The 22,932-nt window shown below is 51.9% G+C and overlaps 8 protein-coding genes across 8 annotated transcripts; 3 read left to right on the top strand and 5 right to left on the bottom strand.

Moving 5' to 3' along the window:
- Nucleotides 1–466: 466 nt before the first annotated feature.
- Nucleotides 467–2,164, top strand: GLRG_09980 (uncharacterized protein; the record flags this gene model as incomplete). Its single annotated transcript, XM_008100665.1, has 1 exon — nucleotides 467–2,164. The coding sequence occupies one exon, from the start codon at nucleotides 467–469 to the stop codon at nucleotides 2,162–2,164; it is 1,698 nt and encodes a 565-aa protein (XP_008098856.1).
- A 259-nt stretch (nucleotides 2,165–2,423) lies between these two features.
- GLRG_09979 (OPT family small oligopeptide transporter) lies at nucleotides 2,424–4,878 on the bottom strand (the record flags this gene model as incomplete). The annotated part of the gene is made up of 3 exons (XM_008100664.1): nucleotides 2,424–2,621; nucleotides 2,697–3,958; nucleotides 4,020–4,878. 3 exons carry the CDS (start codon nucleotides 4,876–4,878, stop codon nucleotides 2,424–2,426), a joined length of 2,319 nt encoding a protein of 772 aa, XP_008098855.1.
- Nucleotides 4,879–5,752: 874 nt separating this feature from the next.
- On the top strand, nucleotides 5,753–7,251 carry GLRG_09978 (FAD dependent oxidoreductase; the record flags this gene model as incomplete). The annotated part of the gene is made up of 4 exons (XM_008100663.1): nucleotides 5,753–5,808; nucleotides 5,881–6,100; nucleotides 6,171–6,720; nucleotides 6,773–7,251. 4 exons carry the CDS (start codon nucleotides 5,753–5,755, stop codon nucleotides 7,249–7,251), a joined length of 1,305 nt encoding a protein of 434 aa, XP_008098854.1.
- A 139-nt stretch (nucleotides 7,252–7,390) lies between these two features.
- On the bottom strand, nucleotides 7,391–8,971 carry GLRG_09977 (uncharacterized protein; the record flags this gene model as incomplete). Its single annotated transcript, XM_008100662.1, has 5 exons — nucleotides 7,391–7,994; nucleotides 8,063–8,442; nucleotides 8,526–8,596; nucleotides 8,650–8,706; nucleotides 8,785–8,971. The coding sequence occupies 5 exons, from the start codon at nucleotides 8,969–8,971 to the stop codon at nucleotides 7,391–7,393; spliced, it is 1,299 nt and encodes a 432-aa protein (XP_008098853.1).
- A 1,844-nt stretch (nucleotides 8,972–10,815) lies between these two features.
- GLRG_09976 (uncharacterized protein) lies at nucleotides 10,816–12,038 on the bottom strand (the record flags this gene model as incomplete). Its single annotated transcript, XM_008100661.1, has 5 exons — nucleotides 11,688–12,038; nucleotides 11,596–11,632; nucleotides 11,454–11,524; nucleotides 11,023–11,399; nucleotides 10,816–10,949 (listed from the first exon to the last, which is right to left on the bottom strand). Coding segments are annotated over exons 1-5 (777 nt in total), but the record flags the coding sequence as incomplete, so codon positions are not given.
- A 2,362-nt stretch (nucleotides 12,039–14,400) lies between these two features.
- Nucleotides 14,401–15,483, top strand: GLRG_09975 (uncharacterized protein; the record flags this gene model as incomplete). The annotated part of the gene is made up of 1 exon (XM_008100660.1): nucleotides 14,401–15,483. The coding sequence occupies one exon, from the start codon at nucleotides 14,401–14,403 to the stop codon at nucleotides 15,481–15,483; it is 1,083 nt and encodes a 360-aa protein (XP_008098851.1).
- A 164-nt stretch (nucleotides 15,484–15,647) lies between these two features.
- Nucleotides 15,648–17,530, bottom strand: GLRG_09974 (sodium/hydrogen exchanger family protein; the record flags this gene model as incomplete). Its single annotated transcript, XM_008100659.1, has 3 exons — nucleotides 15,648–16,325; nucleotides 16,377–17,224; nucleotides 17,281–17,530. The coding sequence occupies 3 exons, from the start codon at nucleotides 17,528–17,530 to the stop codon at nucleotides 15,648–15,650; spliced, it is 1,776 nt and encodes a 591-aa protein (XP_008098850.1).
- A 1,782-nt stretch (nucleotides 17,531–19,312) lies between these two features.
- On the bottom strand, nucleotides 19,313–20,218 carry GLRG_09973 (uncharacterized protein; the record flags this gene model as incomplete). Its single annotated transcript, XM_008100658.1, has 1 exon — nucleotides 19,313–20,218. One exon carries the CDS (start codon nucleotides 20,216–20,218, stop codon nucleotides 19,313–19,315), a length of 906 nt encoding a protein of 301 aa, XP_008098849.1.
- Between the last annotated feature and the right edge of the window lie 2,714 nt (nucleotides 20,219–22,932).

Here is a 22,932-nt window from a genome sequence, read left to right as displayed (position 1 = left end):
TAGCATGTAATGGCATGCCTCCTAGAGTAGAGTAGAGCACCCCCGTAACTTTGATGTTTGGCTTTTGTCTGAGGTAAAGTTGTCAAACGCGTAACCCCAGCTCAAATTCGCAAGTTCTGAAATAAAAGTTCAATAGTGCGCGGTTGGTGAGGTGAACGAACAGTCAAGCGAACTCTACTGTCTACTGTGTATCAGACGGTCCAGGGTTGTTGGCGATAGAAGCTGGAGAACGGACGGGCCCCAACCAAGGATGTTAGTCAGCCGATATACTGCCTTCTATTGCTCCAGTCGAGGCCCGCTCCCCCTCACCTCCCCGGGCACTATCTCCTGAAGTCCATGCCGCTGCCCCATTGTACAAAGTGCGGATACAGATCGCTGTCATTGTCCAGTTCCAGCCCCTGTTATCTCCCCTTGTTCCCCTTTGTCCATCCGAGTTTACCTTCACCGCAAGTTCTCTCTTTCTGTGATGCCACGCAGAAAGGACCCGTCCAAGCAGGTTGCTCGACGGAGCCATCGCGGCTGCCACCGCTGCCGCCTGCACAAGATCCGGTGCGACGAGGCCAAACCTCACTGTGGGCCGTGTACCTCCCGTGGCTATCCCGACTGTGTCTATGCCCAGATTCTGAAGTGGGAGACTGACTACGTTGGCCGGGCCTTTGGCAGGGCCGGCGTTTGGTCGAAATCCAGAGCCTCCGGCGCTAATAATAACAACAAAAATGCCACCTCAATGCCAACGACGACCCTGAACAACTACTGGAGTGTGCCTACTCACGTCTATTCGTTCGGCTTTCTGAACACATTCATCAGCGACTTTGCAAAGGGGGAGTCTTCCTCCTCGTCGAACGATGACGTCTCCTGCGATGACCAGAAATCGGCGGCTCTCACCCTGAGGAGGGATCTGAACTCTATGAATCGGCCAGTGACGTACATTCAACTCAGCAACCAGGCAGAATCGCAACTACTTTCTTACTACCTAAACCGGATCTGCCCAATGACGATACCCAGCGCAACAGGCCAATCGCCATTTTCGGCTCTCATCTTCCCGTTCGCCGTCTCATCTGCCTCGCCCACTCTCATGAACGCCTTGCTGGGTCTCGCAGCTTCCCATAGAGCGAGAACAGACAACAGATACCAGCCCGTGGCTTTGAGCTACTCGGCAAAGGTGATCCGGTCTCTCCGCCTGACTCTCGAGAACAAGTCCTCCGTAGACATAGCGGCCAACTCGGAGATCCTCGTCCTCATGATGCTCCTCTGCCAATTGGAGATCATTGCCGAGTGTGACAAGCGCTGGGTCACGCATCTGCGGGGGGCCCGGGATCTCATCAGGTTCAGACGACAAACCGTGGATTCGGATGTCGCCAAAACGGAGGTCAGGCAACAGAACCCCTGGGAGCGAATCATCAGGTTCACAGAGCGATATTTTGCCTTTTACGACGTTATGGGACGAACGGCCTGCGGCGAGGAGCCCATCTTCGGCAACGACTTTTGGTCCGCGCAGGAAGACCAGCTCGACCTCTGGATGGGCTGCTCACCGCACCTCGTCAGCATCATTAGCGAAATTACGGAGCTCAGCTTCCAGTACAATCGGCTGTCGGCCTCCATGGCGGAGGGCTGCTGGCAGGATCTGGAGCGGCAACGCATGAGGCTGGTTTCGCGCCTCCGGCAACCGCAGCTTAAGAGCGAGAGTGACGACGAAAATATCCGTCACACGGTGGAACTGAAGCGGTTGACCGTGGAATTGTATCTTCATTCGGCGCTCAACGACTCGACTCCGACCACACCGGTCGTTCGGCAGAGCGTGAGGGGGATCCTGCGCCTTGTCGCGAAGCTCCTCGCCGCGGGCGTCAAGGCTGGCTTGACGTGGCCGCTCTTCATGGCCGCTTGCCAGCTCGAACCGACAGAGGAGCTCGAGTGGGCCACGGATGAGCTAGACGATAACAAGACCCCCCGGTACGCGCGGCCATTGATTTTGTACGCCCTGGACAAGCTGTCAGACTCCCTTGCAAACGTCGCCAGGACCCGCTCCGTTATTGAGAAAGTCTGGAAGCAGCGCGAGGCCGCATCGTTTCTTTCTTCGGAGTGTCAGCTGTCATCCAGCACCAATGCCTTTAATGACTGGGCTCGCTTCGTTGCGCCGCTGTGTCACAACATTAGTCTTGCTTGAGACGCCTCTTTCAAGGTTAAGGTTTCTAGAATCATGGTAAGATAATGCCTGTATTTTTGTATGTGGTATGATCCGAGCGGTTTTTATGTACTCTACTTCTCTCGACACGGATGGAATGAGAGACCGTTGGCGGCGTGATTTATCATATTGTTGTATTAGGAATATGTGGAACAGGGACGGAAAAGGGACAGATTGGTTTGGTATATAGAAAAGTTTGAGAGCCTTCTGCTCATTTTGAAGGGCAAAGAATAATCTCGTATTACGCCCAGGTCGCAGGGCCAAAGCTACCATTAACGGGAATGGCCTTCAGAGGGATGCTTTGGCCGTCGATTGTGGTGCCCTGGACGTTGTTCCCCCACCAGCTGAGCTGGACGCCAGGGAATACGAGAGCAAAGAAGATAATAATAGCTGAAATGGCCAAGCCGGAGTCAAGAGCGGCAGATAGGACATAGTTGTACTGTCGTTGCCCTGTCAGTTAAATGGGGGCCCCTTTTTCAAATTGGAACGAGGAGAAGATCTAGAAAGCACTCACCTTGGCCCACCAATGCGGGAATTTGCCCTTGATCCATTTGTTGAAGACGAACGAGACGACGAACGCCGAGGTATAATTGATGCCGGTCGCAGGAGGCACGTTGCCCGTGCCGGCGAAGAAAAGCGGCCAATGGAGGTAGCGCAGGAACTTGTTGTCCGGATATCTCTTTTTGAGAAAGAAGGTGACCACTGGCAGAAGGGCACCGATCCAGAAGAGGTGCAAGAGACTAGAGTAGATCTTGCCGACGCTGTAGAGGCGGGCAGGGCCGATGGCACCCCAGATGATGCTCGAGGAGAAGTTGACACGCCCCTGTGGACAGGTGTAGCCGTTGGGCTGGCTCTCGTGGCAGATGTTGTCGACGTGGTTGAGCATCCAGAGGAGCACGGCGTTTTGCGTGAGCGAGCCGACAATGCAGGCGGCAAGCTGGGCCACGAACAGCGTCCGCCGCGGGATCTTCATGTACAGCCCGAGTTTCATGTCCGAAGAGAAGATCATGGCCTGGCTGAGGCCGGTGTAGGCGTAGAACTTGAAGATGAGCATGACGATGGGCTTCCCTGGGAGAGCATACCCGGAGATGATCTCGCCCAGTACTGTGAGGACGTTGCTGTTGAGGTTCGCGACGGCGTACACGCTGCCGGTAGGGATCAGATAGATCAAGGCCAGAGCAAAGGCCACGAAGACGCCCCAGACCGGCATCTGGGTCTTGTAGACCACTTGTATGACAATGGTCAAGACTAGGACGACGACGGTCAGGATGGCGTACCACCACCACCTGGTGTCGGGGTACCACTCGATGAGGCGGGCATGAACATCCTTCTTTCGGCCCGGGTTGAAGGCGCCAATGATCTCCTTGTAGTAGTTGAGGAAGATGTAGGTCGGCACGCAGGTCATAACGGCGAAAGAGATGCCGTAGCTCAACGCGAACGTCACTGGCATGAGGACGGGGCTGTACTTCTCGTACTCCTCCTTCATGAAGTTGCCATCCTTGCTGACAACACGCGTGGCGTTGTAGATCTGGCCAGTGTTGTCATAAGTGTTAGCGCCCGAGAACGGGAGGTATGATGTGTACCACGTGTTGGTATAGTACAGGATGGGCGTGATGAGGGCGAAGATAATGACCCAGCCAGCAAAGACGTTGGCCTGCGCCCAGAACGGAACGACCAGGGGAGAGCCGTTGTATGCGACCTGTGACCAGTCAAAGGTGGTGGGCAGGTAGGCGAGGCCTGTGGACATTCCGAAGAGGTTGTTGACCACCACGTTATCTATCAATGTAAGCAAATAGATACATGACTAGCGGGATGTGCAAGTTCGGGGGTGACCTACTCGGCGCAGCCCAGCAAACGAACGCAAACGTGCTCAGGCCGGTGAATAGGTATCCAGGAAGCCAGTACCAGAAGAAGCCGCCAACGAAGACATAGAGGAAAAATCGATATCTGGAGATTCTCCAGCCATCGGCAGTGGGGTTCGCCCGCCCATGCAAGGTCTGGAACAGAGCTGCATTGGCCAGGGTCGACGGCCAGATCATGTGCGGCGGCTCAACGATGAAGCGATACGCCAGCCCGGCCATGCCGAGACCAAACAGTTGCATAGACAAGCCGAGGAGGAACTGGTAGGACACCGGTGTGTCGAGACCGTAGAACGCCGAGGCCTTCTGCGCCTGGATGATATCGGTGGCCCACGAGGGCCCGAAGGACAGGTTGGACATGATGGTGATGACGGCATGCTCCTTGATGTTGAAGTTATGGTCCGGGTTGATGGCGAGGTCCCAGCGGCCAAAGACGCGGACCTTCTTCACGGGCAGCAGGCGAGCCACGGCGCAGCCCACGGGGTACGAGACCAGCTGAGCAACGAGCGACGAGATGGTGACTCCAGGATAGCGCATTGAGAAGAACTGGTTGATGCCGGAGCCGATCATGGTGAAAAGCACGCCGAGGATCCACATGCGGAGAGTGTTGACGGGCATGGTCGGGTCGTCCGTGTTGGGCACGTTGGCGCGGACCTCGGGGAAGGGCGAGTTGTCCGAGTCGATGTCGAAGTGCTCCTCGATCTCGCCGAGGGCATAGGTCATGGCCTTATCGAGATCCTCGACGTCGGCGGCCTCTACGTCGGACGGCTGCTGGGCCATCGCCGGGTATGCCCCAGCGGCAACCTTGACGTCGTCCTTCATCTTCGCGGCAGACATTGGTGACGTAAAGACAGGAAGGACCGGTATAAAAGAGTGGTCGACTGTCGGACTCACGAGGTCTTCGCGTGCCGTGTTTATATACCCACGTCCTACACCTAAGATTCAAGTCGCTTTTAAGTTAGAGCCATATCTATCTGTCTGCAGATATCAACCTTCCCCAGAATTTCGGGCCACCATCCTAATCAGGTTATCTGTTCCCCAAACCCCAAAACCCCCTCACAGTCCATGTAACATTTTCCCCTTTCGGTGGATGTTTCTTCCATGACTGGCAGGCTGGGGATCCACCAGGGGGGTTCTACGGAAGGTCCAAGCTATCAGCCTAGGCGCCGATGGAATATGTGACAGGGAAGACTTTCTCCCATTTGCCCGATAATCTACAGACTATACGGATACTATGTGCAGAAGGCTGCAGGGAGGGCGGGAGAGAGATAAAGAGAGAAGCGGCGAGTAATGAGGGCCGGTGAACGGCTTGTTGGCACGCTAGCCTCTCCACCCGTTATACATATCTCCGAAGCCGGGATGAGGAGTTAGAGCGGAAGGGAAGGTCCAAGCCGGCGTGGACCCCCTGGACGAATTCGTCCGGAATGCGTACGTTGACGTTGACGGCCAAACGGGCCAATTATCACTTAGCGAGGACTGTGCAGAAGAGGGGATGCAGGGGGGCCAATGGAGTCGAATTGGGGTAAACCTAGTTGGTTGTCTTCTGCATCGGAGCGTCTGGTGTGTCAGTAATTTCAGGACTACAAAATCACTGGGAATACCTCATCAACAGCCATGTGTTGAGAACGCCGGGTTGTGAGTCGTGACCGTCTACGTGGCCTTCTCTTATCTTGTTTCTTCCCTGGAGATAATCTTCATCATTTGTACAAGCATGGCCAGCAGCAACTCCTCTTTATCCAAGGCGTTGAGCATCGTCATCATTGGCGCGTGAGTAACTGTTCATCAACAGTTATCAACACATTTGTTTGGCTGAGAGCAACGCTGAGTACAAATCAATAGGGGTACATTTGGGATCAGCACCGCGTACCATTTGGCAAAACGCGGTTACACGAATATCAAATGTCTTGACAGACACCCTTTGCCTAGTCTCGACTCCGCAGGTTATGACTTGAACAAAATCATCAGAACCGAATACGACGAGCCTCTTCACACCAATCTGGCTCTAGAAGCCCTCAATGCTTGGAGGCAGCCGGAATGGAATGGTATCTTTCATGAAACGGTGAGTTGGCGACCCCAGCCTTTGGACAGTAGGCTTGTCTGTCATGACTGTTTGCTCATGCTCCAGCCAGGGCCGCATCGTCACAACATCAGGAGACCCTCTAGCAGAGAAGCACCTCAAAGAGTCTTACGAGAATTTGAGGAAGGCTGGGCAGGCTGTCAGTCTTGAGCTAGTTGAGGGCAAGGAGCAGATCGTGAAGCACGTTCCCCAGCTACGCAACGCAAACGGCATCGAGAATTGGAAGGGACTCTGGAACAGTCAAGGCGGCTGGGCCCACGCCAAGAAGTCCCTTGAGAAATGGGGCCAAGAGGCACAGGACATGGGCGTCGAGTTCGTCTCCGGTGCCGAGGGCACCATGACCGGGCTGAGCCTCGATGGTTCGGGCAACCTTGTTGGAATCCAGGTTGCTTCGGGCGGCGTTGTGCGCGCAGATAGGTACATACTTTGCACCGGGGCGGCGTCGCCGGCTGTGCTCCCCGAGCTGTCCAGGGAGATGTGGACGAAGTGCTGGTCTTTGGCACACATTGAACTGACAGACGAGGAAATTGCCCAGTGGAAAGGGATCCCCGTGGTGGACAACTTTGAACTAGGCTTCACCTTTGAGCCGGATCCCGAAACCAGTAGGTTGACAATTGCCAACCCAACGGTTGTGGTTGCTAACAGTTATCCAAGAGTGGATGAAGATCTGCGACGGATCCCCAGGATACCAGTACCGCGTCGGGACCTATACTGACCCCTCGGGCAAAGTGGAACACTACTCGGTCCCTCGGTATGCGAGCGCGCACTCGGAAGACGGCATCCCCGACGAAGCCGCCGACGCCATCAGGCGCTTCGTCGATACCGTCATGCCGCAGTTCTCGGGGCGGCCACTCCTAGGCGCCAGGGTCTGTTGGTGCACCGACTCCCCCGATGCCTACTGGCTGATTGACAACCATCCAAAACATCCTTCCCTGCTTCTGGCAACCGGAGACTCGGGCCACGCGTTTAAGATGTTCCCCATCATTGGCGATTACATCTCTGACGCCCTGGAGGGCAAGGAGCGGGGTTTGAGGTCGGAGTGGAAGTATGGCAACAGGACATCGAGGCCCGTGACCACTCGCCCGGGAACGGAAGTCAAGGACCTCAGAGACGTTCTGAATTTGAAGCTCTAGAAAAAGGTCAAGATCACTGTGTAATACTGCAGAGGAAAATTATATTTGTCCCGAAAAAGGGCTGGAGACAGCTTCTGTCACTAGAGACGACGCTACCCTCAAATTTCAAACCACCACCCAGCTTGCTAGACGATCATATCTAAGATCGTTCGTATTCGACCTTTGTTTCTGTTGTGACCCTGATGCACATGCTTGCCACTCGCTGAGCTGGAGTCTGATGAGAGCTACCCTCAGCCACTGATTGAACCGTCACCTCACTGTGAACGCTGCAGCGATCCTCATCCCGCTGGTTCGACTCGATGATGGTCTTGCGGCGACCCGTGCAGTCCCGGCGAAACGCGCTGCTTGGCCAGGGTCCCACCACGTCCTCGTCCGCGTCACTCCTCGGCACTTCTTTTGACGAAAACGAGATGTCGTCGTGTGAGTGTAGCCTGTAGGCCTCCGACTGGACGGTGCGGGGCTTCTTGATATCCAGGACCCTTATTGTGTACGGGTTTGTGGCTTGGTAGCCTTTGCTGTTCGGGTTTGATCCCTTGCCACTGGAGCTGCCTGTGTGAGAAGTGACAAATATGGGTAGGTAACGCACGAAGAACGGCTTGAGAGCCGGAACAGAGGCGCACATGACACCAGCATTGACTTCAACTGATGCCCAATTCAGTTGTTTTTGGAGGTCAAAGGTAAAATCCTTGCTTGTCAATAGTAGCGGAAGGATAGTCGTGCGTCTGATGGCACAGATACATACACTAGGGAATTGTCAGCAAAACCGGACCTTAAATCTGCTATTTCTTTCTCGAAGCGAATGTCAACTCACAGTCCTCCTGTGGCGAATAGAAGGATCAAAGACAGTTTCTGCCTCTTGGCCATCTGAAGGGGGATGATGATCCTGAGGGGGAGGATCAGACAAACGATATCCATGACGATGTTGGTACCGCTGAGAGCCAGAAAGATTGCGCCTTTATTAACGCATGTCGCCCCGGCTTGCGCTGAAAGATCCCAAGTCGCGTGGATTGGCCTGCAGCTGAAAAGGAGCAGGAAGAAGTAGATAAACGCGTAGGTCGTGGTGAAGACAATGAACACCATGGTGACGATTCTGAACCACCGCTCTGGAGAAAGGCGCAGATAGAGGAAAAGCAGGGAGAGTTTCGCGGTTATGACGCTAAGGGAGTAGATTAGGACCGCGATCAAGCTATGCTAGATATCCAGTCAGTTATGGCCGATCTGGCACATTGACAGTATCTCGCATAAAGACGACTGTCAAAGGGATAGCTGCCTACCAGCAGAAATCCAGGGGAAAAGTCGGCGCGCTTGACCTGCCACAAGTGAACCCCCACGCCGAGCTCACACACTGGCAAAGTCAGCATGTATAGAAGTAAGCAGGTACTGGCGGGCTGAGCTCACGCTTGATCGATAGGCCGAAGAAGATTATGGTCAGCCCCAGTGAGATACCGATGAGATCTGGGAGGGCAAATGTCAGCGTGGAAGAAAGATGTTTGCAAACAGATGGGCCAGGAACAGTATTAGCACCTCACTCACAGTCGTCGAGACCGAAAGCTTTCTTGGTCAGAGATATCCTTGTGAATGCCCTTAAAGCAACAAAAACGATAGAAAGCGAAGTAAGTACGCCACCCAAAGTAACCACTCTTGAAGTGATGGTCCCGGCCTCGAACCGACCCTGACCAGCAGGCGATTCGGCCATGTACTTTGAAGCAGAGGTATCCATTACTTCAGCTGCAGCGCGTCAAGCCTTCGAGGCTGATAGAGGTTCTTTGGGACAAGGCAGCTTGATAATTAGGAAAGACACATGATCCTATGTTTATGTTAAAGGTGGGATTCAGGGTATTGGGGTACGATTATTCCACGTGGATCACTCGAAAAGCAGACTGGGGCCCTCGGGACTTTTTGAACATGCTGTGCCATACTGACTAGATATGATGCATACACGACAAGGGGGGCTACGAGCAAATAAAATTACGGCTGAGAACCAAATTAAGTTAACGCTTTCTGCTATGGCCTGTCTCTGATTGTACATGGCTAGATATTTGCATTGAGACTGGGTGGTGTGGACATGCAACTTCTATGCGTCTCTGCTTGAGGAACCGCATGGAATGAAATGAGACAGAAGAAGCAACTTGCGATAAGAACGAGGACCACTTGTCTCTTGAGCTGCTATGCTCAAGTGGAAAGGAAGAGGCGCGGGTGGCTTATTATTGCCCACAGAGGCGGGAGCACTGGGTCTGGGGGCTAGAAGAAAGTGAGCACATTTCGATGCATGCATCTCGGAAAAGGAAAGAGGTGGTCAAATCCGAACCACGAGGATCGGGGATCGGCGAAGGAAAAAGCAACGGTAATGAGAGCCCTAGTAGACGGAGTACTCATATCCGACGTGATATCAACCGGGGCCCCGGCCCCCAGGTTTCTTAACCCGCTTCAAAGCTCCCTGCTGCTACCGTATGAATATGTGTTCTGTTGTTGACTTATGATAATTTGTTTGCCCACACCAAGAACATGCGAGCCGCGAGAGGCATGGGAAGATCCCTACCGATGAAACTGAAACTCCGATTTCCTAGGTGTTGTTCTCCAGTCCGCTAAGCACGTATTTTTGGCAGCATATGAATGCTTCTAGATGTCTGCTAGGGTTAAGAAGCAGGCAACACTGAGACCTACAATGTCGATCGAGCGAAGCAGATCCGCCTTACGTAGGGATATATTCGATCACAAACATGTCTGACCTTAGTGGCTGACCTAGCCTCTTGGCTGTGTACTTGGCATATTCAATTGACGCCCTGCCGGTTTCGAATCTTGGTTCAAGCTGTCAAGGGGGCGACAGGAGCTTATATTGTCACTCTGATGATGCGGACAAATGGTTTACCGAAGCGTTGCAACAACATTTCGTCATTGAGGCTTGAAGAGCCAGACAGAGAGTAGAGCAGTTGCCCTAGAACCATTGGGATTGCGGACTTTGCTACTCATGTAGGGCCATCGTGGGTAACGAGATGTGTTGATGCTAGGATGCCCACTACAGCTTCAGTAAACAAGGCTCTCATATCCCTCTGAGAATGTTCTAATTTTAATAAAGCACAGATGCTATTATGCGTTACTGCTGCAGCTTTTTGATCGCCAGATAATGCCATCGCCACCATCGCCAAATTATTATAAACAAATTGCGGATTTTATGGGCTTCATGAGAGAATAATGATACAGATTTATGTACTCTGAATCATAATATTAATTATTAATCATAAACTTTCGTGGTCAGTTCGTGTCTTTGTGGGCAAAGATGAATCCGTAGCCAACGGACCTATGCCGCCGATGCTCTCTCTGTCTTGTTGCTCTCATGACAACCTTCGATATCCCTGTTGATGCTACCTCCATCACCAATGACTCTAGCCATCTGAGGAGTTGCAGAAGATGTTGGGGTTGCAGACGAGTGCAGTGGCAGTAGGCCATGCCTCCAACGCATTCGGTTGGCGGATTCCGCAGATTCAGCAGATAAGGGCACCCGAGAGTCCTTTCCTCTGTATCCCGTTGTGCCGGCACATGCCAACAGTGGGCGCATGAGCGGAAGACACGCGCAGACGACGGCGCTGGTCAATTCGGCGGCGCCCAAGAGCGTGATCGGGACGATCGCGTAAAATGGGTCACCACTGCCTAAATCCAATTTCATGCTAATAATTCTCATGATTGACATGGCGCACGTACTAGGTTCAAATGTCAGACCTTTCCATCAATCTCCATAGCAGTGATCGAGGGGATGTAGAGGCGGCAGCTTACAAGATGCCAACTCCGAAGCTGGCAATGAGCCCGGCTTTCTGCATTGCTGCGAGGCGCATTCGTCCTACAAGAATGATAGGCAGTATGAAAACTATAATTCCCGTAACAAGATTTGAGGCACCGGACAAGTAGTTGAAAACAACGAATCCTGTCGATCTGATATCTGGGAGCTTGTTCGGATCAGGGTCGGTAAACCCCCTCGTGGCAACCCCGCCGAGAATGAGCAACGTGATTGATATGACGAACAATACTCCCAAAAACACATCACATAGCAGCTTTATGTTTGGGAGAGCAAATGCTCGGCGATGTTGCGCGAGGTATGTTGCTTTAATGAGGGGGAATGCAACTTGGTACGTTAAGGTCGCCGCGACGAGGAACTATGCTCCATGTCAGCAGATTTGCAACAATAACAACTTCGAGGAGTATCATACAGTGGCATCTTTCTTTATCATCGTGGGCGTTACAGTCCATATGTGTCGGCCGAGTGCGCCATATATCGCGCCTAGGGCAGGGGAATGCTGTGAGCCTCCATATTGGGCTACGTATATTACACTCGCTAGCAGTAGCACTTACCGCACTTGATCAATGTAATCTGAACAACAGCAAGAAACTTTAGTTGGGTTTAGCTAACAAAACATAGTCGGATGGAGACTTTTCGAACTGACAGCCGAGCAAATGAACATCGTGTCGTCCAATTTCCATGCGCGCATAAGATACCCTCTGATGTATACTCTGACTCCCATGAATATTCCGATGACCCCTATGGATGCCGAGGTGACTCCAGCAATAATAGTAAGCCTAGTATCCTTCGGAAGAGGCTCCATAATCGTTGCCCATTGGATGGTGCACGGGTTCGTATGTTGTTAGCGAAAAAAGATGTCGTTGCCCGTCCAGTCTCCTTCGAGTCTTCCGTGTTAAGGGCACGTTGACAGGACGGAACTCACATACCGAAACATAGAGACAGCAATGCGGAAGAAAAGAAGAAAGAAAAAAAGAAGGAGAAGAACAAGACCAAAATGAGGGAAAAGGTAGGGGAAAGGGGAGGGTGACAACAAAGGCCGAGATACAGGAACAAAAGAATAAAGTTTCAAGCGATTACCGTATACACTAAGTTATTTCACCTTGAGCTACTGCACGAGCTAACGGCAACAGGCAAAGTGGCCTAGCGCTATGCCCAGTATAGAGGGCGATCAATCAAGCCACCTCCATTACCCGCCTAGACTCTGTTACAATTCACTCTCCTAACCTATCAACCAATCAACCAGCCCTGTTTCTGCCAGCACACTATACCCCTCGTGGTGGTCGCGATACCCGTTGCCGTTAGCTCGTGCAGTAGCTGAAGGTGAAATAAGTCAGTGTAGACGGTAGTGGCAGGTTTCAGGAATGGCCGTGTGTATCGGATCCCTATGGCCGCTCCAACCAAACTCATCCGTACTTTGAGGCCGGATGCGGTGTGATCCTACCGACCTATTCCATAGGCTAAACGCGTGGTGCCTGTGGATGAGCGGTTGATTGGTTGACCCTAAGAAGTGGAGACTACATGTAAGGCGACCATTGTGGGGGATACCTGACCTGACCTGACCATTGCCTCTGACATGACCACATCATTGGACCCGCCCGGAATAACATGATATTCCATAACCCGAACCAATCCCTGACCTAAATCCTAACCCCGACCCTAACCGAACCCTAACCGACCCTATCCACTAACCCTACTTCGGCTTAGTGCGTGCACGGTACTTTTGCCCCACTAATGGTCAGGTCAGGTCAGGTATTCCCCACAATGGTCGCCTTGACTACTACAGACTCGGTCAGAGGCAGTGATCAGGTCAGGTCAGGTATTACCCCCCACAATGGTCGCCTTGACTACAGACTCCTAAGGAGTAGGTGGCGCTGAGATGGGCGAAAGCGGCATCTCTTTGTCTGACCTCTTCGGCGTTCCTGTCTTACTCGTCACTAGGAATGATACTCAAGTCGTCGATCATCTGAGGGAAACTGGTGTGGAAGGAATGGTGGACGAGATCACCAAATCGGGTAATTCCGATCCAACGCAGACACCTACCTTAGATGATTTTCGGCTGCCGCCAGATACGATAGTTAGTTTTTTGCTCAATCATCATCACATTGCTCATCAAATCGGATCAATCGTAATCTTGTGCCCCTGCTGCGCGGCTTTTTCTACTGGGAGCTTGTTTACCGTTGAATTTATCGGTTGACCTTTGTAACTGATTTATCGCCCCATTAAACACAGTCGAATAATCTGACAACGATTGGGTAAAGGGAGTATTTGAGGTATGGGGTCCTTCTAGGGGAAGAGTGGAACAGCCACAAGCCAAACCAACCTTCTTTTGTAATGACCTAGATTAGACACCGCCACGTTATGATATCATTCCAACAAGCCTCCGAGAGAGATTTTCTTCTTAGAATCATCTGAAGTTCGATTGAGCAGTGGGCACAATCATACAGCAGCAAGTAGTGTAAACTCATGCCTATCTAATGGTAAGACATACAGGTATATATGAGATGGGGGAATAGGGATTGAATTCATAAAAGCGGTATAATCATGCATCGCTTCTGAGAGCCTTATGGTCATCTTTCTATACAGCCACTTTCGCATCAAGACAATCCGGATCCAAGCGCTGATGCAGCGGGATCGCCAACGTCGGGACAGCAACTAGAGATCAAGTTTGAACTTGTCCTTGATGGGGCAGCCGTCAGCGATGAGTCCGTTGAAAGAATAGTCCATCCGGGCTCTGGTCAATGCCGTTCCAGGTTTTCGGGGATTATAAGACTTCGAAGCCGGATGAACAGAGGCGAGGAACTGAGCTACATGAAACCGACTTCTGGAACAGGTTCCCAGTTTTGTTTTGTACCATTATTCTTTCAAAAGTAAGAGAAAGAGGAAAAGGGAAAAAGAAGAGGAAGAAAAATAATAGCCCCGAGGTCCAGGTCCCTTTGACAGTTGTGAATAGTTGCGACTAATGTTTGGACAGAAAAGGATGCCGTTCACCCATCAGTCTGGGGAGGCTTCAACGGTTTGACCTTCAGTCGACATTCCAAAAACAAGTTTAGTGAAACTCGGTGAATGTCCATTTCCAGAATGATGAATTTCACTTTCCCATGAACTTTACTTTTCCAAAGTGACGTTCACGCTAAGATGGTTCGTTGCAGCCCGGGTGGGGTACCGCTAGCGGTCGCACAGAGCTGCTGTGGAATGACCTGCATTAGCGAGTCTTCAATGGGCATGTCCGCCAATTTAAGGCCCTGTCAGTCACCTTCTCCCCCCTGCCTCCTCCCCCTTCCACTTGTGTGCAAACCTCGCAACAACACCACTTTTCAACGCGATCGCGCATCGCCCGAGACGATGAGCGCGTCCACATGTCCCCTAACGCGCCCGACACATCGACGACCCCGGCAGAGATAGCATTCGCCGATGACGCCGAACCTTTCGTCCCCAAGCCCTTGATTGACGATCTCCTGCGCACGCGCTACTGCATCCCGGGATCCGTCTTCCTCGTCGAGGACATTAAGTCGCTCCCCGTTCCGCGCTCGAGACGATGGCGCGCCTTGAGGCTGATGCTCGGCGACGGTGAGCTCTGCATACAGGCCTTGCTCCGCGGGGAGATGCACCGTTTCCTCGATTCGGGCGCCGTCAGGGTTGGCTGCTACGTGCGCTTGGGCGACTTTAGCCTTCGTTTCCACAATAGCACGGATGACGCCCATCGTTCTGGTGGGACGCGGCAGCTGGTCTATTTGGTTGTTCATGATCTGGTCACTGTTGGGTGGCATAGGTCTCTTACAGTTCCCGGCCCGATGCCCCAGCCACCTCACCAACACACGGCAGAGGATGCTTTCGTCTCAGACAGCGACCTCGACATCGACGGCGTGGAAGCTGCCAAGGAACATCAGGATGAGGAAGACGACGCAGGAGAGGGTTTTGAGGTTATGCAAGTGTCGGCAGCCAAGGCGACACAGCGAAGAGCCCAGGCAAGGAACGTGACGGTAACCGTCGCTCTGCCACGCGACTGGACGGACCCAACCATCCCCTTGAAGCTGACGCCCCTGCGATCCATCCCGAACTTGCCTTACAAACAGAACTGGTCCGTCAACGTCCTCGCCATCGTGACGTCGCTTTCCGATGTCGAGCCTTCTCACATGCACCCACACACCCAGAGGACGGCGAGACTGGCCGATCCAAGCACTACCAAACACGTCATCCTCACTGTCTTTCTCGACGCGGAAGAGTTCAATCCTAAGATTGGCAATGCCGTGCTTCTTGTCGGCGTCAAGAACCACCGCTTCGACGGCGGCTGTCTGAAGAAGTACGTCAGCGACAAGCCCAAGCCGGGCGCCCGCTGGTGGTTTGAGAATCCACGGCAATTCGATTGGTGCGACGTCGACGGCCTGGTTCAGTGGTGGGAGCAATCGCAACGACAAGGGGCGGTCGTCAAGAATGCATGACACAGGAGTGTCACACTTGCCACAGAGGAAAGACACCGAATCGTATCCTTACATGTATGAGTCTGAAGCGGGCCAAAAAAAGAGTCTTGATAGTGGTTCCAGGTATTGCCTCTTTGCCTCCCAAACGTGTTGATTCTTAGCCAAGGCACGAATCTTTGTTGCGTCTAATTTACACCCCATGCACCTAGCACATTCCGTCCACCTCCTTTGGTCCCCTCTCCGCTCCCTTTCTCGAGCCGTTTCACTCGGTTAACCAGCAATCCAACGCAGACTGGGCCGACAATGGTGCAAAGGGTGACGGCCCAGGTCACAATCAAGAACACTTCGGAGGGCTGGTCCTGAGCGCCCGACCCGCCACTGAAGACGCCGGTGCTCTCAGCCAATGCCGAGATCAGATAGCCAATCTCGCCGCGTGCGATCATCGCAAAGCCGAGGATGCAGGCCGGATATACCGATACAGGCATTTCCGGCTCCGTAATTGCGTTACTCGGAGCAATCTCGCCTTGTCGGGCGTTGGGAGGCTGTGGGGCCACTTCACCGGCCTGGCCATCCTGCTCGAGCGGGTCTTGGTCTCGCTGTCGCCGTATCTCGTTGTTTAAAGGAGCTTCCATCCTAGCTCTTCTGCACGGCGATCCAGGGGCAAGCTTCTTGGACTCCTTTCTACCTGCGCCGGATATATTCTTGGCAACTCGCTGCACCATTCGGAGGGGGCTCGCAAAAGAGAGCAGCCACAAGCCGCAGATCATTTTACCCATCGTCATCAGGATGGCGTACACAGCGCCACGCCATAGGATATGGCCGGAAAACATTCTTGTGATGGGCACGGAAAAGCCGATGGATGCCTTTCATTTTCAGCATATGTCGATGTATAAACGAGAATCGAAGTAACTTACGAAGAAGAACGGTTTGAGAACCTTTTCAACAGCTTTGCCATAATAGTGCTCGTAAATCTCCATTCCCGAGTTGTATACGTCCGGCTCCCTGACACCAGGGGCTGCATTAGCCGTTGATGAAATTGTAGCACTTGCCTCCGCGGATGGATCATCCTTGACCGCTTCCGCATCGGTCGTCTTCGAGGAAGCCTCCGCTGTGGGAGCTTTATTCTCGTTATCCGCGCGAACTGCAAAATGAGGCACTTCACTGTCCCACCAACTGACGGTTGCACCAGCAATATACGCGGCAAGCAAGCTCGAGGTACCAGCAAATGTGCCTGCAACTACCAGCCCAAAGAGCCAACACGTATGGATGACAAGCGCAGTCTGACGTAGCCGCAAGAGCTTGTTCAGTTTCGAGCTGGGACTCTTCTCGCGTATCGCATTCAGTCGATACGTGGCCGGTGCCACCACAAACGCGCACGCCGCCGGCACCAGCGTTGCCAAACCCAGCGAGGCCAGAACCGGTCGGACCACGGCGAAGGCGCCGAACTCGCCGCCGCCGCCGCCGAGGTTCGAGACTACCTGAACCATGATCAGACCGACGACGTCATCCATCATCGCAGCGCTAGTCAAGACAACGCCCATGCGCGTCGTCGTCAGGCCGCTGGTTCGGAGCACCGTAAAGGTTGTGCCCAGGCTAGTTGAACACAGCGCAGCGCCAGCGGCAAAGGCCTGCAGCGGGGTCGCGCCGGCCATGGAGCCGAGTATAAATGAAAGGCCGATGGGCACGGCGATGCCTGTGATGGCAACGGCGGCGGAGAGGAGAAGATTCGCCTTAAAAGATTTGATCGAGGTGGAGAGACCGCCTGGATACTGTCAGCCGGAAACCAATGAGGAATGGCGGAGTGCGGTTGTCATCAACCTTCAAAGACGATCAAGATCAGGCCTAGATAGCCGAGCTGCACGACCGAGTGCTCCATTTCTGCGGACAACCATTTGGCACCAGGCGTCCCCCAGGCGATGCCAAGGAAGACCTGGCCGACCAGGCCGCAGTAAACGAGCTTGTCGAGGCCATAGTTGACGCTGTTCAGCAGTAGCAGGAAGCAAGAGAGAGCGATGATTGTGGCGATGGCAGGCTCATGGTAGGCCAATGAGGACGCGGTTGTCGCCATCAGTTATGACCCATTCATGCGCGAACCTACGGGGGTTAACGTTCACAGTACGTTGCACGGGAAGCAGAACTTTGCTGAAATCCGTCAAAGTCAGCAATCCAGATCCCCTAACAATCGCCTCTTTGATGATACCAACACAAGAGCTGGTGTTGATCACAGCAAGTCGTGTGAACCAAGAGAGTTAACGCAGTTCTTGGCGTTGATTGTAACCTTGTGGTCAGTGGGCTTGTGGTTTCATTCGATAATAAGAACGCCGGCTGGAATATTACGTAAGTAGTCAGCTTGACACATGACATCATTACCTCAAACCTGATGTCCATTCTAGTCTCATTGCAGCGGTTGATTACCCTCCTTTCTCACGTAATTTGCTGGTATTCAAATTCGCTACTCTCATCAGGCGGATTCAAATGCCTGAGTTCAAAGACTGTGTTTCGTTTCATGGTCAGTCAGATATCGATCATCACACCCCGAACAGATGTATAAGTCCCCTTGTAAAAATCATTCATAGCAAGCAAAAGTTGAGAAATGTGATAAAAGGTTCGAACATTGAACATGCTGATCCAGTCGGATATAATAATAATGATAGCACATCAAACGCCTTTCATATCAAGTTTCAGTGTGTCAATACCAACTCCGAATCCCAAAGGCTTTGCCCGCTGCCGAATCTCGTGATGTCCAGCCGCGATACGATCCAAATCTCGGATTCTGCAAGAGACGCTGAGTACTTGTATCTTTGCCGTTTAAACCGTCTTGTCAACGTCGTCTTCTCATCTAGACCATCCGGTCCTCATACCCCCCGGAAGAGGCTCGCGCTCCGTTGCTAATTCAAAGTCTTAATCTCTTATATGTTAGGCGGGATGTGTCCAGACCGATATGTTATGTCCTCTTGCCGTTTGCTGAAACACCCTTTCACCACCGAAGTCTCATTACTGAGTCATCAACTGCGACATGCAGAAGTTTGCATTTGCAAATATAGTTTTCAAGCCCCAAACAGTCGGCCTTGTGCTGACATCTTCCTCAACATTGAGCAAAGGGATGGAAGTTTCTGGTTACTCATGAAGTTACTAGAGGAATATGGAAGACCTGTCTGCCCAATGAGATTGTTTTGCTTTCTCATTGCCTGACTCTATAATCCAGAGACAGAGCTAAAGAAGGGGATGGCTTTCAGACTGGTAAGGCCACATATATCTCCTTCAAGCTTGACGCACCCTGCGGGTTATTTCACAACTATGAGAATACAGACTATTAGCAATGTGGCTACCTGGAAAGATTAATTATTGGCGCGTGCGGGATCAAATCAACTGGTCATATCCTTGCTAACAATCCCATGGCTGCTCTTGGATCCATTGGAATATCTAGCAAGCATGATTATCCAATGCAACTGAAGTGGTCTGGTTTCGGTAATATTGACCCTGTTCGACATCGTTTCATTGCGCCTTGACAGCTTTAAGGGCCCGCACCACGGAAATTGAGACGATAACCAGCACCTTTCTATGACTTTGGAATTAATGCCATTGTGGATTGCCATGCATAATAGTATGCTATGACAAACAGAATTATGTAGAGAATCAAGAAAATCCAACACATACCACCATGTGCCAAAAAACTTAGAAGACCAGGGCTTCACCAGGCAAAATAGTTAAATGAACTACTTTTAAGCATGAATGGCCAGGTTGTTAGTTCTAAAGCTAACAAGTAACGTGAAGGTGAATTCACAGGTAAAAGCGAGAGCAATCGAACTGCATTCGTAGGCAATCCAAGATTGTCGCCAGATTAAATTGCTCAGTTCGGGTCATCCTCTACACCATGGTAACTCCTGAACTCGTCCATGGTCTTTTCCACCATTGGCTCCGTACAAAATTTGGCCCCAGTTCTTCGCAGCTTGTCCGCCAGCTTCTCGTTCGGCTCCCAGCCCAGCAACGATGTCACCAGCTGTCGCGTTACGCCACGGTTGCACCTCGGACAAATTAACCTTGGGGGATGATCGTGGGCGCTCTTGCAGGGTGAGAAGTACGCTATGCAGAACCAGCCGGGCTCACCTTCGATGTGGTCTTCGAGCTGGACGGTAAGCGCAGCCGATTTGAGCTTGGGCATCATTGAGAGCGCTTCCGCGTAGGCCTCGATGAACGGCGTCAGTTCGGCATCGTCGGCTTTGCTTCTGAAGACGTGAACAGGGTCCAAGTATGCGTAGCCTGCCTCCTTGAGGAAGTTAAACTTTTCCAAGTGGAGGTCAGAGTGGGTGGTTTTGATTTGTGACTGGGGCATATACAATGGTTGAAAGGGTACCTCATCGTGCTTGGTGAAGTACCAACCCCCTGATGGGGTTGTGATGCACAGGTTGATTTCGAGGAACTTCATGTTCGGCCAAGAGGTTGTGCTCAGGCGCTCAATGGGACGAAGAAGTGACCCGTCGAAGACACCCTCAACCGTGAGATCCACGAGATTCAGCGACAACTCGAAAATTGAAGAGCTTAGCGGATCTGGTACTCCTGTATTGTGCAGGACAGGTGGCTGAGCTCTTTCATTCCTTTGTCTTCGAAGAAAGAAGTCCAAGTCGACACTGGTCAATGCTGGCAATGACAGCGCCCTGATGGCTTGCGCGGCTTCATCCCGATGGCGCATGCGGATGTCCGGAAACCGCTTCTCATCATCATCCATACTGAGCTTGACTGACTTGAGGCTCGGCATCTTGGAGGCGATCACGATTGGAACCCGTGGAGAGGTATTTCGATGCCCATACCTTTCCTCCGGCCGTAGCATCACCAACTTCTTGACTCTTTGAAGACTTGGTAGTGTTTCCGAGTCTAGGAGTTCAATGTACGAATGCAAGTATCTTCCCTCATATATGCTATCTTGCTTGAGGTCCTGCTCAGCCCAAGGCGCGTACTTGGACGGCCACGGGTTGTCGGAGGGTGATTCGGGATGATTTATGAATATTGACAGGCGATATGCGATTGTAGCAGGATCTTCCACCTCCCATTTGTGAAGGATTTTGAACAGTGCTCCTATGCCTTGAGTATAGCTCTCATTGTTGGCCACTCTTTCCCCTGGCTATTCTGCGCGCCGCGCAGCTGCTGCATCATAAGGCGGAAGAAGGATGGTAACGATCAAGCTATCAATATAGTATCGCCTCAACGGTGTGAGTATCCCATTGAACTTGGCAAACTCATTGCTGGAAATTTTGATAGACTTGAATGTCAGTCGCTCTACTGCAATTTGGAGGCGACGTGAAACCGTGGCGAGTGGGGCCAAGGGTAAGGACGGTCGCTCTCGTACTCCATAGGGTGTGTTCGATTCAGATTGACTCGGTAATAAATAGGCGACGATTTCGTCAATGAGATCCTGGGGAAGGGTTTCCATTGTCTATCCAATGCAGGACAACGAGGGTTAGATCATTGCCTACAGAACCAAACAATCATAACTAAATCCCCCGCTCATTGTTTGAATTTCCCAGTCGGCCACTGAAGCGTATGACTAATCTGAATCAGAGCTACAGGTGATGTCGCCTCCGTATGACGTGACTCTTTTCATTTCACCTATCCGGTCTTCGCAGCAGCCGGCAACCCACAATAGCCTCACTTCTTCTTCACGCCACAGTTAGACCAATACAACGATTATTCTATGGCCCTTCATTAAGGATAGTCTGTGATGTCAATCTGCTTTTTCTAAAGGGCCCAAAAGTGGAGTGCTTTCCGACGCCACCGGTATTGTATTCATCAAGACATTCCACAAAATGTGAGAATTTCAGCTTCACAACACATTTATTGGCCGCGTGTTTGGTATATCCCTATCTAAGGCTGTTGGTTGGGTAACGTTCTAAATCCCCATGTACGGTCTAGTTCATTTCACCTAGTATAACATAAATAGTCATGATACTTATAACCCAATACGCAGCACTACTGGCGATGCCACGTCTCTGTCCCTCAATACAGTAAACACTCACAGTTACTCAAATGGACAAAGATATATTCCAGATTTGTCTTTCAAATGTGCATGCATTTCTCGCGTCAAAAGCAAAACTCTTTTCGACCTTTTCGTTGAAGGCCATTGGCTCTAGTGGAAGAATTGATCCGTGTGCTCCCTGATTACTCCACAAATGAAGTAGATGCAGATAGTGGACTATCGCGTCGACGAATGCTCTGTGGAGCCCAATATTGAACGATAATAGAGATGTGTATGATATCATACAGTCCTCATGATAGTGCCTTGAACTCAAGGTGTCGATATAGTTCCGTGGCTTGACCAAGTCCTTTGCCACAGAGCGTTCTCCCTAGTTATGAAGCATGAACAAGACACAACATGTCATTGTGACCAGATCGTCTTGATCGTACTGGAAGGTGATTAGGGAGACGAAACACCGGTATCTATACATACACAATGCCCGGCACAGACGGAATGATCTGTTTGTTGCCAAACAACACCGGGCCTTGCCAAGAGATACTACGTTGCATATTTACCAAGAAAGAGAAGGCAAACTAGGCGTAAACGAGGCAAGTGTGGCGAAGGCTTGACCAAGATCTGCAGTTACATAACCAACAGATCGAGGCCGCCGGCTCGCCTTAACCGGGTGGCGGCAGCGGAAGGATGTGACAGATGGGAACGTAGGGTGTTAATATTTCGTCCGAACTGCTTCATGCTAGGTATTGCGCTGATTTTCTTATCTTAGCTTGCGCCGGCGAAGCTCCCCACCGGAGGTCATTGGATGGAGGCTTAGCCATATGGAGTGTCACTACGACGAACACACCAAGACAAGGTCTTGCTTGCATGGTGCATTGAACCCGACAGGGCGCATGCCCAGCCCGGATTCCCGAGATAGCGGAAGAGCTACTGAGTATGGGTCGAAGAAGCTACCACGCCGAGGTCGCCTATCTCAGAGTCAGTTCCCACTTCCCTTCTGGAAGCCAAATTGGGAGATTGCTCCGCTTACGATGTCAGGCGACGTCCACGACCTTCACCGGAAGGCTGCAGTAGTTCCACAAGGCTAACCCGCATCTCCCCTTGGGATGTCACTATCTTCCCTGAATATCGACGGAACACCACACGACGGCTGGACCGAGGTGCATGGTACATCTGGCGGGCGAGGCAATGTCTGGGGACAGCCACATATGAAGGATGGGGGGGGCTTTCTGAACAGTTTCCGCATTCTGTGCATGCTTCCTTATTGGATCAAATGATGGGATCGAATAGCAGAGCCAGGGAGCCCAATGCTGTCTCATCCAATGCGACTTCAATTTGCGCAGGAATTATGCATCGCCAGACGAGGAAGTTCGTCGTCGTACGTCCATTTTCACTATCTGTTGTTGCGCGTTGGGACTAAGCTGTTCCGGCTAAGTAGCGGGGACCTGGAGAAATGACAGGAAATTTACGTACAAGAATCCGTAATTCTGAACAGTTGCCGATAA

This window comes from Colletotrichum graminicola (genome assembly GCF_000149035.1).
Source record: "Colletotrichum graminicola M1.001 genomic scaffold supercont1.54, whole genome shotgun sequence".
In the NCBI taxonomy this organism is placed as follows: domain Eukaryota; kingdom Fungi; phylum Ascomycota; class Sordariomycetes; order Glomerellales; family Glomerellaceae; genus Colletotrichum; species Colletotrichum graminicola.
Note: the sequence above shows the minus strand (reverse complement) of the source record. Positions and strands in the feature narration are given on the sequence as shown.